Source organism: Heliangelus exortis, chromosome 12 (assembly GCF_036169615.1).
Source record: "Heliangelus exortis chromosome 12, bHelExo1.hap1, whole genome shotgun sequence".
Classification (NCBI taxonomy): Eukaryota; Metazoa; Chordata; class Aves; order Apodiformes; family Trochilidae; genus Heliangelus; species Heliangelus exortis.
Genome location: NC_092433.1, coordinates 6,984,288 through 7,002,406, shown reverse-complemented (window position 1 = coordinate 7,002,406; position 18,119 = coordinate 6,984,288). Strand labels below are relative to the sequence as shown.

The window sequence follows — 18,119 nt, the reverse complement described above, 5'->3', positions numbered from 1 at the left end:
CCTGGGTCAGCAGTTTCAGCTATCCTTACACTTACACTCCATATAACCCTTTACATGGCCCACTGCACAGGACAGATCCAGAGCCATATTTGAGGCACTGGCTTCTTTCCAAACACAAGTGAAACTTCGTCTCTTTCTGTAGAAAGTCACTGGATAAATGGGTAGAAACAAAAGCAAAGCTTGAACCCATTAATCAAACCAGTTACTGACCAGGGAGGCAAAAGGGAAGCTGTTAACCATGGGGAACAGGACTGGGAGTCAGCAGTCATGTTTTCTCCCCTCATCAGTTTCTATAAAGATACCACACCAGGTCTTGCAAACACCTGGACTGTGAAATGTAGTATTTCTGGAATAACTAGAATTGAAGAAACTTCTACAGACCCCCAGTAATCCTTCTCACTTTCTTGCCTTTGTATCAAGTTATTATTGGCTCTCACAATCCCAGCTCAGGTTTGCTGTGTGTCCTATCTGTTATCCACAGCTGTACCTGCTTGGGGCCCCTTCAGGTCTTGAAATAAAACTAAACAACCAAGTTGACAGAAACACTGAGCTCAGGGACACTGCCTTTGCAAATGCAGAAATGGAACTTGCCTCTTATCCAGTTTGCTGTCAATGATATCCTGGGTTTGGTTAGCAGAGGTGCGTGCTGAAAACATCAAGAAGTGGGTGACGTATTTGAGAGGCAAGTTCTTCAAAAGCTTGTCTGTAATTGTCAGAGTCTTCCCTGTGCCAGTGGGACCAATGCAGAGAACCTAGAAGGATAATGAGCAATGCAGCACAGCCAGAGGCATACTGTCCACGTTTCCCAGCCCTCTGACATCTGCTGGAGGAAATACAGGCTCCTGCTCACTTAGGCATTCAAAGGCCAGGAAAGGACAGAAGGCTGTAAGGACAGTAAGGACAGCTGCTCAACAGATCTCTTGGTGTGGAAGGAATCCAACCAGAGAAGTATGAAACTGAACCACAGGAAACAGGTAGAGGGATAGTGATGAACTGTCTAGCAAATACTGCATTTCTGATTGAAAAACTGAGTGTTCACATTCCTCTGGGACACTGGCATAGTGCCTAGGGATGAAATGGAGAACTTTTGCTGCTTAGGCACAGCTTTTGACCAGAGAAATACAGGTAGCTGTTAGGTACTAACTACACTGGAAGAGGAAAAGGTGCCCCTGTTGATGAGAACAAAGTTGAACCAAAAAATCAAAGACAAGCTGGGGACGTACTGGCTTACAGTTGGTGAGCAACAGCTCCAGCAGATGGGCCATTCGGACTGTGTTCACTGTGGGTACAATAATGTCACAGAAGTTGGTATCAGGAACCATGGTGAACTTTGCTGTAGAATCCAGCCACTTCTCCCAGCACACCTGAAAGGTATAGGTGTGTTTAGGGGGGACAGTTTTTGTCTTTTTGTTTTAGTCAAGGGGCTAGTGACTGTAGTTGGTTGGACCTCACATGTCCTACTGCCCTGATGTCTTCTGTGAAAAAGATGGCTTATTTGTCTGCCTGGCTCCTTCTCCAGATTCTGCTAAACACAGCTCTTCTGTTGCTCTGCACTGCTTTCTAACACAGACAGACCTCTCCATCTGAGCTTCTCCCTCTCCTTCTCCAGCAGCTACACTTGTAGAGCCCCCTTACTTTCCTGAGCACTGGCAGAGGCACTCAGGGCTGAACTGACTAGTCTGTGGTTCAGATTTGAAAGATCTGCTTCACCACCCTGAGGGCAAGAAGCTGCCTACTTCCTTCAGTGAAATGCTTCATTTCACTTTCAACATTCTCACTTAGTTCCTACAGGCCCTTCTTATTTGCCCTTGATGAGAAAATCCTCTCAAATTTGGCAGAACTGTGTTCCTTCCTGATCCCTCCCCCCAAATGCCTAAGCTTAGAGTTGAAAGTAAAGTATTTTACCTCCCTAATGACATCCTCATCCAGATCATCTTCAGTACTGCTAAGCCCAGCATCATACAGTCTGTAGTCATAAACCAGCCCTTCTTCTGGGAAAAGCAACTGGATCTGTAGGAATAAAGCTGGGGTGAACCTGGCTGCTGCTCAGCTAAGTTCAGAGAATCTGCACTGCTACAAGGAAAAATTAACCAGTGAGATGCTGCCCAGGCCAGATGGGGCAGGTCTCTGTCCCAGATCTTCCAATTCCAGGGTTTCCTTGAAGTTTGAGGCAGATGTGATATATCAGAAGGCCATTCAAAGACTCCAGGCATGTAAGAAGCTCTGACCCCCATCCCTCATTACCAGTTCCCCTAAAATGAGAGAGGATCTGCTTCTCCTCCACTCACCTTTTCCTTTGCCATCTTCTCCCTCAGCCAATTGCTGAAGGCCCAGCGATCTTGGGTATCTCCAGTAGCACCCACACTCCAGATCAAGGCAAACATAAACCAGGGTTCAATCAGCTCTCCGATACGATCTAACTTCTCCTGGGGAATCTTCCTTTTTCCCTGAGAACCAAAGAACAGCAGAGGAAAAATTCTCAGGAATGGCTGAAGTACACAAAAAACAGACTCTTAATATGCTTCTGATTCTATTAAGCTTCTGTGTAGCTTTTCTAGCTAGTTTTTCACAAGCCTTGTTAATGTATTCTGTGGATTAAAAATTCCTGTTTCATTGGTTTACTTGAGAGACTCCCCTCACTCAACTAATGTCACTCAACAGAAGCTTGGAGAGGAATTTAGTCTTTGATTTTTAAATTTGAAAGTTATCCAGACTTCTTCAACACTAATTCTCAATCTGAATGCAATCTGAAATGCATTGCTGCTTGGATTTGATCTCTGCTTTTCACTCTCCAATTCGCTATGCTATAAGTAAAAGTGAACCTCTTCCCTCCAGCCTGGTTGGCACGGAGCTTATCTTTTGCTCTTTCAGTGGGCAAAATATAATCCTTCCAGGTTTACCTGTGCTTTGCAGGATGTTGTATTACAATCTGCCAAGTAGGTGAGCTACAGCATGACCTTGCTGCACCAACACCTTGTTCTCTGGTGACTGACCCTCTGTGTGACTTAGTGCCCTGAAGAGTTACAGGTACTCACAAGTGATAGTGATAGAGGTAGAAAAATCAAAATCCTACCTCAGCAGGAACGAAAGGCTGAAACAAACACTCCAAGAGCACTATGAGGCTCCTTGTGAGGTTACTGTCTGTTGAGGCAATTATCTCCTTCACAAACCTCCGGACAAAGCCAATGGCCTCCTGTAAGGTGAGGCAAGAACAGCAGAGAGTCACCACCCCACACAGTTGACTTTGCTTTTATTTTCTAGGGTTCTGTTTTCTCCTCACCTCCCTTCAGGCTTTGTCTAGCAGGGAGGATATGACTGAGAATGCTGCTATTTCCCACTGCACCCCAAGTACTACTGTTTTGACCAGAGAGAAACCTCCTGGTTTCAATCTTAACCCCAAGAAACCCCTGGGCCTGGTTTTTGGTCCTGTGCAATAGTAACAAGCACTTTGTGCCATCAGTGCTGTGCCATCACTCCCTTCAGAGCTTTCCTTTGCAACTCCAGGTCATTCATTAAAATAATGGCTGAACAGCAGAGCGGAAATAACAAGATTTGTTACAACTTTCTCCCTGGAATTACTTCACTGTAAGCAATGGAGCTGCACCAGGGATGGTTTTGTCCAGAAGATAATTTCAAAATGAAACAGAACAATGGTGATCAATAACACTAAGTCACATCTACAGGGATAAATAAATAACCTCTACTAAATATCCAGGAAATTCACATCAGTTTGTATTCTGGTTGTTTGAAGTGTTCCCACGCTGGCATTTAAATTCAGGCCTTGCCTGGCCTGGTTGGTATCTGAGCTGACAAGCTCTAAGCCATGGAAAGGCTGGAGCAGCATGGTAGCTCACCTTGAGGAATCTCTTGAAGAGAGAAGATATCTGCTCTGAAAAGGGCTGCATGATGTTTGGGATTTTCTTCAGCCAGCACTCAATGAAAGGCTCCAGCCCCAAGACGCTGGGCTCCAGGTAAACCATGCCACAGCGGGAGACTGTGGCAGGGGAAGCAACAGCCAGATCCTGGACTTCAAACATCATGGTCATGCTCTGGAAATTGCAAAAAGAAAGAAAGAAAGAAAAGAAAGAAAGAAAGAAAAGAAAGAAAAGAAAAGAAAAGAAAAGAAAAGAAAAGAAAAGAAAAGAAAAGAAAAGAAAAGAAAAGAAAAGAAAAGAAAAGAAAAGAAAAGAAAAGAAAAGAAAAGAAAAGAAAAGAAAAGAAAAGAAAAGAAAAGAAAAGAAAAGAAAAGAAAAGAAAAGAAAAGAAAAGAAAAGAAAAGAAAAGAAAAGAAAAGAAAAGAAAAGAAAAGAAAAGAAAAGAAAAGAAAAGAAAAGAAAAGAAAAGAAAAGAAAAGAAAAGAAAAGAAAAGAAAAGAAAAGAAAAGAAAAGAAAAGAAAAGAAAGAAAGAAAGAAAGAAAGAAAGAAAGAAAGAAAGAAAGAAAGAAGGATAAGCACTTGATCACTTTGGTTATATCTTTCAGGATAATTTGGTGCAGGATCCCTCTTTTTATTGTGTTTGTGCAGCAAAGCAGAGATCTGGCCAACACAGAGCTGCTGCTGAGACACCAGTTTCCATGTAAGTCTATCACAGACATCAAGTGAAAATTAAAAGTCTGTTCCAATAGAGAAGAAGAAAAACAGACAACAGGCAGCAAAAGCAGCAGGGATGAGTTACCTCTGACAGCTTGATGATTTCACCTGAGCTGAGGCACAGCTTCTTATTGTCATCTAGCACTGTGTTCATGTTCTCAATCCACAAAGCATCAACTGGCCCATCAAACATGTACCACTTCTTGATGGTGTCAGTAGCTGCAGCTCCCCGTCGGATAAGTGAGGAAAGGATTCCATCTGTCCTGAAAGGTGGGAGGAAGGCAGGGCTTGCCCCATTCTGGTTTTACTGAAATCAATGGCAAAGCTTCCACCACTTAAGGCAACAGAGTCAGAATCTTTCCTTCGTTCATGTGCTCAAGGATACCTGTGCCTTACTTGTTGATGGGATGCATAAAGGTCCAACCCAATCTCTCTTTTACTGATACATACATCTCAGCCTGAGTGGCACCAGGAAACAATTTCTTTGGGCATTACAGTTTGGACTTCAAGTCATCCAACTATAAAGTGCCAAGCTTCTCTTTAACATCTCTGTCCTCAGCAAAAAGCAAAGCAGCCTTGCTAGCATCCAGTTCAGGTCATAAGTAGGTCATTTGCTCTCTGGAGGTACCTCTTTTTCTCTGTTAAGGGAGACTCAGGACAGTTACTCTGCTAATTCACATGCTTCAGTTGGGTAACTATGGGTTAAGAAGATGAATCCAGCCTAAAGAGCAGGACTTCACTCTCTTATAACTGAAGTTCCCCATCCTCAGCTGCCTGTGAACCCAGATAGTGCAGGAGCTGGTCAACAGGAGAGCAGACACACAAGGAATGCTGGCTGTTGACAGCAAGACCTTAATCTGTACATGGAAACCTCGAGTGTGATTTCTGTTCAAGCCCTGGACTCTACTCCCATTATTAAATTATTTGTTATTTTATAGTGCTAGTGAATTCCAGGGTATTGTTACAGGGATGAAGGGAAAACAGTCTGCTCTTAGTCTGCACAGCTGATTAAAACAGATGGATTTGCATGTAAATACATTTTATATGGCTGCTGCAGTTTTCTTTTTGTCATGTTAATGTGTCTGTGTGCTGCCCTTGGGTAGAGTCACATCATACATAAACTGTCAAGCTTAACTGGAATAACCTATGAAATGTACTTCTCATAGGTTGAAAAGTGCAAAGTACATTTAAGTAAAGATGCACCAGAGCCAATGTTGGGAAGCCCTCGGTTTCAGCATCAGCAATGCTAACTTGCTTGCACTTTCCCTAGAGGCAGATGGTTTCATATTTTTTTTAGTTTCTCTCATTTTGCAGAACACAGTCTTCGGATTTGCCCCTAAGCTAGCGGTGGGTGACAGGGGCAGAGGGATATTCACACTGCTTCTCACATCTTTGCTTCTGAATAAAGTGAGTTGCAAAGTCAACCTCAGGTCACATATGGAAACATAAACAGTAGGACCTGGCTGTCAGGAGGGGAAATGGGCTATTGGTTCTTCCTTCCAAAACATGTAAGCAAGAAGCAGCCCTGGTAACAGGAATGAAATGCCTCTTTATGCCTTTCCTCGTCGTTCAAGGCCACCAGTGTATTTATCCGGAACAATTCATGTGTGCAGTAGAGAGGTCACTTTTCTTCAGAAGCAAAGCAAGTGTTTTTAAACTGCTGAGCAGGGGCGTGTGCTCCAAGCAATTGAATTTTTCCTTGTTAGGCAGTTAATGCTGTGAGCTGAGCCGCAGTAACTGCCTGAGCATATGCTGGCAGCTGGGCCAAGTGCTCAATAAAAGATGTCAGCTTAAATCCCCGTGACTGTAGCTTGGTGAGGATAAGGGCTTGATCACTTCTGGTTTTATGCCACTGCCCTAAGTAGTTCTCAGCCTTGAAGAGAAGACGCTCAAGATGAGAAGAAAAGCATTTCCCATCTGGAAGGAAGGAGAGCAGGTTTTGTACTTTACCACTCATGCGTTAGCAAGTTGAACTCTCCATAAAGCTGGCCCATTGTGATGGATTTGGGATTCAGTACAAAGTATCTGACTGCTTCATAATTCCCACCACTGGCTGCAGGCTGACCTTTCAGTGATGTCATTGCAGCTGCCAGGACTTCATAACTCTGCAAAAGCAGGAGAACAAGAGTTAACTGCCATGGCTCCCTAACAACAAAGTGACTTGCTCTCACAGTCTCTGCATTCAAAAGGCAGTGAGAAAGCAGATACAGTGAAGGACAGTAACATAGCAAGGAGGTGCTGTATTCACAAAAATAAAGCACTGCATGCAGGGGGGAGTAAGTCAGATCTCCCACACAAGGGGCCCGAAGCATCTCAAGATGTCAAAGTACATCTCAGCCTTAGAAATTTGCAGCAGAGCTAATAAACCTCAATCTAATCTCCCAACTCAAAATAACAGGCTGCTAATATATTTCCCCATGTCTATAGATCAATACTAAAAGGCAGCATCTTGGTCCTCTGACTTCCGAGAGAAGCTGGAAATGCTGGAGCATGAGCCTTCTGTGAAGCTTAACCCCCTGCATAACTCAACAGACAATGGCTTTCTGTGTCTCAACCATACCTTTGTCTTCCCAGAGCCTGTTGGCCCCACTAGCATAAGGCCATGACGAACCACAGTGGTTTCATAGAGCTGGATGCACTTAGTCACAAAACCTGTAGAGGAAAACAATGCAGAGAGGGGGCTGGGACCAGCTGTCCCTTTTCTAGCACAGAGCACTGGACTGGAAGCCCAGGCCCAGAGGGAGCTTGTGGAGAGCTTTTCCCCTCACCATCAACATCTTTCAGGTTCTCTTTGATACAGGATTTGCGAATGGCTTCTTCCAGGATGCCATAATCAACGGGTTCTTCTCTGATCTTGGGAAATAAATCTGAGACAATACCACTGAACAGCTTGAGGTCATCCTGCAGGAATTTTGGTATGTTGGCATCCCTGATAGCCCGCAGGCAGATCAGCTCCTGCAAAGATTTAAGAACTTAGAACTTCAAAGATCCTGCCTCTCATGTGGCAACAGAAAAGGCCACATAAGTCTATGACAGTGTGAAATGTAACCACTTTTACCTCATCCATAGTAGGGTTCTCTCTTTTGAGGTTGCCAGCTGTGGAGATGACAGTCTTCACAGCTCGCATCCCAAAGTCATAGTGATCCTAGAAAAGAGGCAGAGAAAACAATGTCATCAGATGCAGGAGCATCAACTAAAAAAGAGTGAACCTATGCATCCAGTCAGCAGGTAAGAAAAGAAAAATGTGAGAGTTATGCCTCTAGTGCCTTAATCCAAGTCTACTCTCAGGATCCTTCAAACAACTAACTAGTCCTCAGCTGTACAGACTATGGGTGAAGATGAGAATGACTGGATGATGAAAAATCCTAGATTTTTCAGTAGAAAAGTAGTAGAAAAGTAGGCAGAGATGCTTGGCTCAATGGTCCTGCCATCGGAACCCTAGGATTAAAGGTGAATGCAGAGCCAGCCACAGGAGGGCAAACGAGAACTAGTAAGGAAGGAGGCAGATGAAGAATGGGTATTGTTATCTTTTTGTCATACACCAAGAGAACCATCCAAGTACTTTGTGCCTCAACTGAGAAAGACTCACACTTGAGAAACATTCGCCAACACTGAGGTATCTACCTGGCTGCTGAGCTGCTCTGACAATAGTTTGAAAGTTGTGGTGATCTTCTTTGCCAGGACTTTTGCTTCGTTAAACCCAAAGGAGTAGAGTGAGATCTCAGCAATCATGGAGTAATCTGGAACCATCATAGCCACAGGACGAAAGAGAGCCTGGAACATACAGTTCCAATACAAGATCAAAACGCTGGTGTTTCTTGATGTTTCCAGCAAACTGAAAAGGTTGTGTATCTACCCCAGGTTGTACAGATGACACAGTGTGAGCATGGCTGGCACATGTCAGACTGCAATCTGAGGAGTGCCATTTCCTTACAGATGTGATTCATATCTCAAAAATGATCCCAGAAAGTTTTTGAAAGCAATCTAATCCTGGTCACAGGTGCCCTGGTGGTCTGGATAGCATCCAGCACTTGTATTGTCCTTCTTTCTGCCTATGCAGTCTGCCCTCCTTACCTTCAGGTTATCAGGCAGTTCAGTACGCCCAGCATAGCCTGGGTTCATTGTGATGAAGACTGCACAGGATGGGACCAGTGGGATCTCTGTGCCTTCAAACACAAAGCGCTCCACCTAGAAAATTAAAAATATGATAATCCTCGAAGAGCAGAGCCTGACCTGCAAATTAAATAATGTAGCAGAACCTTCCAAGAGTTAAAAATGGCTTTCAGTAGTTAAATTATCAAGCACAGACACACACAGCTTCCCACAACTGAAGTGACTCAATCTGGTCCCACTGCAGGAATCCAGTATTACCAACAATGTTTTCCACTCTTTAAGAAACTGTGCTCATGGAAGACTTACTGATAGGATATATTTTTTCTACCTTTTTTTGGCTCTTGAACAGACTTCTAACCCTTCAGCTGTAAACATATTTCCATTTATTCTGCAGTAGAGTTTGTACCTGAATTAATTCGTGGCGCAGAGGGCAAAGAGAAACCTAAATCCTTATTAAAGCTGTGTAGGTAGTAATTTCAGATGTGGGAATAAAGTAACGCAGAAGAATTCACGGAGTGCAAGTTTCTAATTCCCAGCCAAAGTCAAAGAGATTCAGGTCTTAACCCCTCTGAGTCTCCAGAGAACAAAGCAGAGGCTGGCTGCTAGACAGGCTGACAGCTGAGTTTCCATGTAAAGCCAACGACTCACTTTACCATTGCAACTCTGTGTGCATTTTTCTGCACATCTTGGGTTTTGTCAATCCACTAAAGCTTGGATAACACATTTAGACAAATGTGGTGCTGAGCAAATCATGGCAGAACACTGTCTGCCTTTATCACAGCTCCTATTTGTATCAGCTCTGTGGATCTGTATTGGAGTGTCTCCCACACTGAAGTCTGCAAGCACTGCAGCTCAAGCTGAGACATCCTCCAGCCTCTGAGACTGTGAGCAACTGTGGCTTCAGAGGTGAGGGTGAGGTTACAAAACCCTCACAGGACGCTGACTCTGTAACAGCCTAACATGATGCACCACAGCTCAGGTTGTTACTCATGCCTCTTCAAGCTCAAGTATGTCTGAGTTTCCCCTGAGAAGCGAAGCTGGTCCTTTGTGAAGATGCAGGCAGAGACAAGGACTTGCCTAGATTGGCTCAAGTGGAGCTTTCAAACCTTTGCATCCACACATTCACTACGTACCCTCTGCTGCTGTGCCTTCTGAATGGTTGTGATCTGCTGGGCCACTACGGACAAGACCTCGATATCAATGCGGTTGAACTCATCAAAGCAAGCCCATGCACCAGAGCTAGGCAAGGGAGGAAAAATGCCAGAGGTCAGGAGCATCACACAGGAGCAAACTCACAGTTGAAAGTTCAGCTGGACCTAGAAATTACAAATCCTTATACTGCAGAGACGGCACAGTGATAAAATGTGAACCTAAAAGGCCTCTCACATCCCACAGCGCTAGCGACACAGTCACAGGCACTGGTAAAGTACAAGGGGCTACAGCTCCTCATCCCAACTATGCATCCCAGGCCATGTGATGAGTAAGAAGATGCATGATCCCTGCAAGACCATGGCAGGGTCTGATCTTAGGACAAATTCTGCATGTTACAGATTTGGACTTGAAAGAGGTGTTAATTGAATTCCTGTATTGCACCTGAGCCGTAAGTGCAGCAGATCCAATTCAGACCAATTTCTTAAGTCCATTTTTCAGAGCTTGGAAGACTATGTGTAAAGCTGGGAGCAAGTATATGAGTATCTGTGATCTTCCCACAAGGCATGGTTTGAGAAAGAAGTTAAATTACTTACAAAGAAAAGAGTATCAGCTTTTGTTGGAGTAACTAATTCAGATTCACCAGTGTGCAACAGACTAATTGGACCAGCTCTGTTTGAAATGTAGAGAAGAGAGAAGCTTCTCTGAGAAGATCCCTCAGGGCTTAGAGCTTCATCTCTTGGCTGCTCAATTTTGGATACACTCAGCAGATTCTTTCCTTCTTAAGATTAAGCAGCTTGTGGGCTGAATCTTGGTCCAATGTGTACGATATTAAAACAGAGGCCAGAGCTGCAAACATTTGCAGAGGTTTCTAATAATGGGATGGTGCAAAGCATTTTAATTTTGCCTTAGATGAGCAGGATTTCTATTGGGGTTTTTTTGTTTTGTTTTTTTTAATTTGCTCAACTGTCTCATTTCTTGCAGCAATTTTATAATTTTGCTCATTCTGGAACACAATAATCCCCTTTTAGAGCTTTGCTTCTTCTGGGCTGATATGAAAAGTACCCAACAATTTCCAGTGGCCAGCATCCCTGTCTCCTACCCACTTCTCAATAATGACATGCAGCATTTCACTGTACCTGGCTAGCCCCTTGAAAAACTTTCCCATTGCCATAAAGTCAAGCTGGTCAGAGCAGTTGAACACTACAGTTTGGATTGCTAGTGCTTTCCCCAGGTCTTTTGTTGTTTCTGTTTTGCCTGTTCCTGCTGGTCCTGCAGGTGCCCCTCCAAATTTCAGGTGCAGAGCCCCTGTAAGTGTCAGGTAACACCTGCAACAAAGGAGAAACCAGATGATGAAAAGCATTTCTACTACTGATTGCAGTAAGTGAGACATATCATCTATCCAGCTGGACACAGGTAGAATGCATCCTTTATTATTCTGCACAGCTGCTTAGACACACAGTTAGCTATGAGATATGGAGTTAGCTAAGCAGCCTTGATTAGTATTCACAGTGGCCTGCATGGATAAATTCTCCTCCCAGTGGCTACAAATTCACCCTACAGAAAAGGGCATAACTATTATTGCTGCTCCTGCATAATCTAGAGCATTAGGCACCCTTATCTACTGCTTTTGTAGAAGAGCTCTGTAGTTATCAGGTGGCCATTACTTATAAGAGTCAGAACACTACATTAAGAACAAAGAGAGGGAAAACAATCAGTCTGAGCCCTGATCATGAGAAATACAATAGAACCAATGCCAGGATGCTCCAATGCCCTCGTCTCAGGTCGTCCTTTATTGTACAAATGGTTTCTATCTACACACATAAAGCAGTAAGACCAGCATGGTCACATCTTTGGTTTAATCCTAAATGAGGATTGCTGATCCGAAAAAAGAAAATATAAAAAAATTATGCACTTACTACCCAGAAAACCATCTCCTTACCTGTCAGTGAGGGGTGTGATAACCAGACGGCCACTGTTCCCCAGATATTCATAGCCATAGATAAATTCAGCATTGACAGCTCTGATGTACAGGTCCCCCCTCGTCCAGTAGTATCTAATGATGAGTGAACATAGTGTCAGGAATGTGAACACTGATGGGCAGACAATACAATTCATAAGACTATGGTCTGCAGATTTAGAGAACTGGATATCACAGAATTTCCTTCTCAAGAGAAGAAAGAACAAGGTAACACAACAAGACAGACAGGAGTTCTCACAGGCACTATATCAAGCATCACAGCTGTGAAACACTGTGGTATGGCTTAGTCTGCATTGCCACAGCAGATGCCATCAAAACCAGGTCTGCCTCAGAGGCCTCAGAACTGGCATCCTTAGCAGACTGCAATCCCACTCCTCAAAGGGATGCCAGAGGCAGCACAGGAACACTGCTTACAGCCTACACAAACTCTTGTTACTATTTGTCACAGACATGGTCAATGGGTAAGGAGAATGAAGACTGGCCAGGGAGGCCGGGTGAGGTCTCTACCTGAGCTGGGAGATCCACTCAAAATCATTCTTGCTTGTCACATTCTCCTCTATCAGCTTGGCTGCAACATCCTTGGCATGGACCTCAATCACAATAAGAGCTGACAGCACTGCTCGCTGTATCTTAGACAACTTTCCACGGACCAGGGCAACTAAATCACCCAGCTAGGTAAGGAAAAGAAAGTACTCTGTAGCAACCCATTCCACCAAGAACCAGGCTGTACTAACACAATGCAATCAAACATGTGGCATGCTAATCCAGATCACAGGCTGTGTCCAGGCAACTTCTACCACTTCTGTTGTCAGAGATATAAATGACTGCTCAGAAAGAAAGTAACACTCGGGGCTTGCTCTGAGCTGACTTCTGCCTATTCCAGTACCATGTTCAGATGAAAATAAAGAGTTAAAGCCACTATGAGGCCCAGAGATGAAGACACTATCTCCCAGGTATTAGGTGTGACTAGATGCATAGAACAGATATGAAAAATGCAGTTTTACTTTGATTTCTACTGTCCATGACCTTAGTTCTTGCCCACCCTTGACTTCTTGGGTGACCCTGAAGAAATTATCTTTCACTTTCTTTCTGTCTTAAAGTAATGATAATATTATCAATCCTTTACATTATTTGATGCTTATAATGACAAATATCCTAATCAGTAAGATTATAAGAACCTGGAGTTTTACCTGTTTTTGAGCTGTGCTATGCAGGACTGCATCTAGTTTCTCCTGCAGTATTGTCCTTGCTGTATTTGTAAATGATCTAAGGTCTGATAATTGAAAAGTCCATCTGGCAAAATCTCACCTGTATATTAATTTTCATACCTGAGCACTAAGCTGTGGAAAAAGCCTGCTGGACAAATCTCCAGATTCCAGGGCTTCAGACACTTCTGTTGTCCAGAAAATCTGGCAGCCAGCAATGACCACTTGACCAGGCCACTGCAAGACCCATGTAGTACGTGGAGTCTTAAAAAAAAAAAAAAAAAAAAAAAAAAAGAGAGAGAGATGGTAAGACAATGATTTTTTAATTTATTTCTACATCTGCTTGCTCTGAGACCGATCTGTGAGACTGAATGTATCCTTTCCTCTGACCTGTTCTAACCTCCCTTGTTTAAATTTTTCACTGAGTAGAAAACAGTAACAGGCTGAAAAAGGAGAAGGACTCAGATGTTTCTTTCTCCCTCTCTAGACCCAAACATTACAAAACTTTCTACCAGCTGATGCATTGACTGAAACCAATAGTTCAGTGTCTTGGTTGCCTTTACCAGCCCTGAGCATACTGCACGAGACGTGAGTGCTGAGGAAGACAAAAGAGGATAGATTCCTATAAATAAGAAGTTATCTGGAGAAGGGAAAAGAAAATCATTCATACAGGGCTGATCTATGATTTTGGGAATGTTCTGTGGCTTGTAAGTGTGTGTGCAGGCTTTACATTCTTCTAGACCATTAGCTGCTTGCTCAGCTGCAGCTGAGCAACCACTCAATTTGCACTTGAACCACACACAGCTGGATTAAAGTTTTTATTTTAAAACTAGGACAAATTCATCAGCCTCATTCATTGGTGACCTCTAAGACAAACCTGAAACCAAGATATCAAAGACCTGCCAGGCTGTGATAAAACCCTTACCTCTGGATAAACATGAAGTGACCTCTCTATGTTGTCCCGTATACTGGCCTTCATGGATTTTTCAACTTCCAGCAGCCAGTCCTCAACATTTTCAGTGGGATAGATGGGAGAAACCAGTTTCACCTCTTCTCCTTCAGCAGAGTACATGTGTGTGATCTGTAGGTCATCCTGGAACAGTAGCTAATGGAAGAAGTGCAACAGGAGAGGTGAATGGAGGAGGTCCTGTCTCTCTGCCTTCCTGACACTGAGACAATCAGGCTGCAGCAGTGGATGCTCATTAAAAATCTGGTGCCTGACTTGGTTGTCAATAGTGATAATAAAGCCTACAATAATTATGCCAAACAACTTCTTCAAAAATGGTGGATGATTGCAGGATAACAAGAGACTCTCAGTTTTGGTTTAACTTGAATAAAGCAAATCAAATTATAGCTATGATGAACATTTTGCGTTGCCTACCTAGGACTCAAACCTTTGATTTCTGTTCAATGCTGTAGATCCAAATCATTTCCCTCGAGGTCACAGTGCCCTGTTCTAAGAGTAACATTTTAACAGCTTCTCCAATGCCCTGGTGTATCCTTGCAAGTACCCTTATTTATTCCAGTGGCTTTGCACCAAGTTTCCAGTTCAATTTCCTTTCTATTTTCCCAAGCTAATGACTAGGAGATTTGTTTTAGTGTCTGAGTATTGTGCTGGTGTGAGATGTGACTACCCACAGAGTCTGAAGTCTATTAGGAATAGTAAAGAGAAAAAAAAGCTGGGTTAACCCTGGCTCCTAAGTAGGAATGAAGGCAGAAAATGTGGTTCAGTCCTGTTCACTGCCTGTCCCTCCTGTCAACAAGAGCAGAATTCCATCCTAACCAAGTGCCTGCAAGTAGACAGCTAAGTCTGAATTACTTCTTTTGGCCTCCATGATGGGATGGACAGGCATCTCCAGAGGGAGAGTCCTTTTCTCCTAAGATAGGGATCTAAGTGAATTTCTGTGAGTTGCCTTGTTCATAAGCAGACATTTGTCTTTGAAACAGCTACAGTAAGGCTGCCTGAATCCCACCCCAGGGCAGGCAGCACCTTGCAATGCCTGTGTACAGTTACAGATTCCCAGGAGATATGTTGCCACAGAGCCAAATTCAAACATTCCTCCAGATCTCAGCCTGCCTCCAAGTTCCCATGACAGCAGCTTTGCAAAGGGAGGCCAAGCCACTGGTGCTCTTTCTTTGCCTACCTGTGCAATGTTCTCAAAGCATTTGCGGAGGTGAGGTTGTACAGCAGTGGGGTCTTTAGTCTGAGAGAGGATCTCCAGCAGCTCATCATCTGAAAGGAAGTAGAACCTAGGGACACAGAGTGAGGCATGAGGGGAGGCTCTCCACTGCAGCACCATGGGCAAAGCCCTGGCAAGGTGAGGAATGAGCCTATAGCTGGAGACAGCATTCTAACTGTTCACTGAGCTCTCAGTATTGTGTGTAGGAGAGTGGCAGCCACATTCCAGCCTTCTACCTTTTGTACAGAGACTCTTCCATCTGCACAAGTCAGTTATTTGCATGAAAAGTGGGTTTAAATCAGTATCAAAGAATAAAAGTATTCTTTCAGGATTAAGAGATGGAGTTCCATGGAAGTTTTCTTTTTACCCAATCCTTTCTAGACAAATAATGAGGCACAGATAGGAACGATGCTACCAGACTGCCCTTAACTCACATTTGTGCCTGCCTGCTTTCTCCCCATCAGATGGCAGCATTGAAAGGCACAGCTTTGTTTATGTTTACAGCCTCATGACATTACCCTAAGCTTAGATTGTTTTGCTCTTTCTTGGCAGAGTGAACTGCAGAAAAGACTCTTCTGGTTCATATTTTCTGAACCAGGGAGTGTGATCCAGCCCACTGAAATTTGTGATTACCTGGGAAAAGCACCTCGCTTGGTCTCCAGATATTCACTCAGCCCTTTCTGCACAAGTTCAAGTAGTTTGTTACAGTTTTGCAGGCTTTCTAGTATTGTAGGATCTGGGCAAAAAGAAATCACCTAAAGACAGAATGGAGAACAGAAGAAGCATCAGTATTCTGAGCATGTGGGAGAGAAGACAGTGGAGATAACTGGGTTGCCCAGTGATATTACTGATGGGATTTGAGTGACTCATTCACAGGATTGCTTTCACAGAGATCTAGAGGGATGTGAGCTTTGTGGGTAAGGAGGGGAAACAGCATTTATGGATATGACAGGCCCATTTCTGCATTGCCTTAAATGCCAATATTTGTAATTATTACAAGTGGTGATGGAGTCCTGAGCAGTGGAGACTGGAAAAGAGAAGCAGCACAGAGCACTACTACCAGGACACAGAAACAGGCAAAAACAATGGCTCCAACCAATTTAAAGAGTCATCCTTGAGAAGGAATTATTATTTTATGCATAAGGATTAGAACAGGGTTGGTTACAAAAGCTGTAGGAGGTAGGGAGTCTGTGTGCTGAAGAGAAGGTATCTGGTGGGGTGGGCAGTGCAAGGCATCACAGGGAATGACTACCCATTTGGACCTTAGAGCCAAAGGCCAAGTTACAATAGAAACCCAGCACAGGGCTCCAGGCAAGGCTGCAAGGTTTATACAGTGCTGCTCATGCCAGAACTGCTACAGAAGCAGTGACTGGAAGGCAGTCCTCGTGTGAGCACAGCTCCAAGGAGCCTGGGATACCTGCATTCCATCAAGACACACACCTCAGGGTTTTCATTAACATTCTTCATGATGTTCCTCCAGTCCATATCCACGGCCTGGTAGCGCTGGCTTTCCAGTGGGAGCTGCCTTTTGATGTCCTCTGAGCTAAAGATGGGCTCCAAGTAGAGCCAAGAGCGCTGGCAGTTCAGCCATTCCTCTAGGACATCCTAGTGGGAAGCCAGAAGAGCATATCAGGACAAAACCATTCAAACTGTGTACCAAAGTGGGTTTAGGAGAAAAAAAAAATTAAAAAAAAATGTAAAAAAAGAGGTGATACTGCACTTAGACCTTTCACAATTCTAAAATTTGGCTGGCAGGATCAAAAGCTAGAATTTCCTCCCCTTACAACTAACAATTTCCTAGCAATCCCCTCTGCTAACTGTTGTCAGCAGGCATGAATCAACACCCACCAGGTTTAATGGGGGTAGTTTAAATCAACGTGTAAACTTGTACTAAAGCTCAAAGGGACTTTGTGGCACTAGGTCAAATTTCTGTGGATAGCATTTCTGTATTTTACAGAAGATAGCACAGTGTCAGCACCAGTAAGACTGGAATTTTATTTAGTGAAAGTAGGGGTTTTGGGGGGGAGAAAAATGACAAATAAAATATTCCAGACTGCAATTCTGTCGTGTCCTTTCTCCTGTCTGATGTACCTCAGCCCCAGCTTGCCTACGGAATAATCCATGAAAAGATCTTTGAATAACACACTGAATTTTAGACATCAGACAGGAAACCCTGTTTGTCAGGCATTCAAAGGAGCAAGAGAATTGGGTTAGAGGAACATCCTCCTCCTCTATTTTCAGACATGGGAGGCTGGAAGGTATGGGGAACCTGCCTGATGTTGCAAAGCAGCTTAAGTGTTTGACCCCTTTTCAGACTGCCTTAGACACATGGTTCTATGTAACCATTCCCTGGGCACAGGCAGACACTCAACCTAGTAAGAGGTAAGGTTTGCCAGTAATATGGTGCTTGCCATACTCCATCAGCTAACCCCGATAAGCCACTCCCTAGAGTGAATTTATGGCCCCTAAGTGGCAGAAAGTAATGAAATCAAAAGGAGGGGTAGGAAAGGCACAGTGTCAACATGGAAATCACAGCCAAAACTACACAGTAAATAAGTTAATTTCCTGATGTCTCCTACTGCCATAGGACTTAAGACTAATGTTTCTATACCCTCATGAGGCACAGCCAGCAGTCTGACAGCCCATGGCCCAAGCACACCCAGACAGTAAGCACCAATAAAGAGAGTAAGGTCATCATATGAGGTACAGTAACAATTCTGCTATGCACCAAACACAACATTTACAAGAAGTTCTCCAGTCAGATACTTGTACAGGAATTTCTCTCCTACAGCAAAATGCTGCCCAGCTGGCTGAATCCTGCTGGGTGATGAGTATTCTAGCTCTGATATGATGAAGAAGCACCGTAATGGTCTGCCAAATCCTGCTCTAAAGAGCAGTCTT

The 18,119-nt window shown here is 43.7% G+C and overlaps 1 protein-coding gene across 3 annotated transcripts in view; it reads right to left on the bottom strand.

Moving 5' to 3' along the window:
• The window catches only part of DNAH1 (dynein axonemal heavy chain 1), a 71,077-nt gene that overhangs the window by 25,204 nt on the left and 27,754 nt on the right, over positions 1–18,119 (bottom strand). For all 3 annotated transcript variants that reach the window (XM_071755751.1, XM_071755752.1, XM_071755750.1), the window contains exons 22-43: positions 16,659–16,823; positions 15,852–15,973; positions 15,183–15,288; positions 13,964–14,143; positions 13,162–13,302; positions 12,341–12,504; positions 11,795–11,908; positions 10,992–11,180; positions 9,837–9,942; positions 8,665–8,778; positions 8,215–8,364; positions 7,649–7,735; positions 7,359–7,545; positions 7,151–7,242; positions 6,541–6,695; positions 4,676–4,853; positions 3,855–4,049; positions 3,074–3,193; positions 2,289–2,447; positions 1,906–2,010; positions 1,224–1,364; positions 592–752 (exon numbers count right to left, since the gene is read on the bottom strand). In XM_071755751.1, the coding sequence (XP_071611852.1) occupies positions 592–752; positions 1,224–1,364; positions 1,906–2,010; positions 2,289–2,447; positions 3,074–3,193; positions 3,855–4,049; positions 4,676–4,853; positions 6,541–6,695; positions 7,151–7,242; positions 7,359–7,545; positions 7,649–7,735; positions 8,215–8,364; positions 8,665–8,778; positions 9,837–9,942; positions 10,992–11,180; positions 11,795–11,908; positions 12,341–12,504; positions 13,162–13,302; positions 13,964–14,143; positions 15,183–15,288; positions 15,852–15,973; positions 16,659–16,823 (3,131 nt within the window). The remainder of the gene's footprint in view (positions 1–591; positions 753–1,223; positions 1,365–1,905; positions 2,011–2,288; positions 2,448–3,073; positions 3,194–3,854; positions 4,050–4,675; positions 4,854–6,540; positions 6,696–7,150; positions 7,243–7,358; positions 7,546–7,648; positions 7,736–8,214; positions 8,365–8,664; positions 8,779–9,836; positions 9,943–10,991; positions 11,181–11,794; positions 11,909–12,340; positions 12,505–13,161; positions 13,303–13,963; positions 14,144–15,182; positions 15,289–15,851; positions 15,974–16,658; positions 16,824–18,119) is intronic.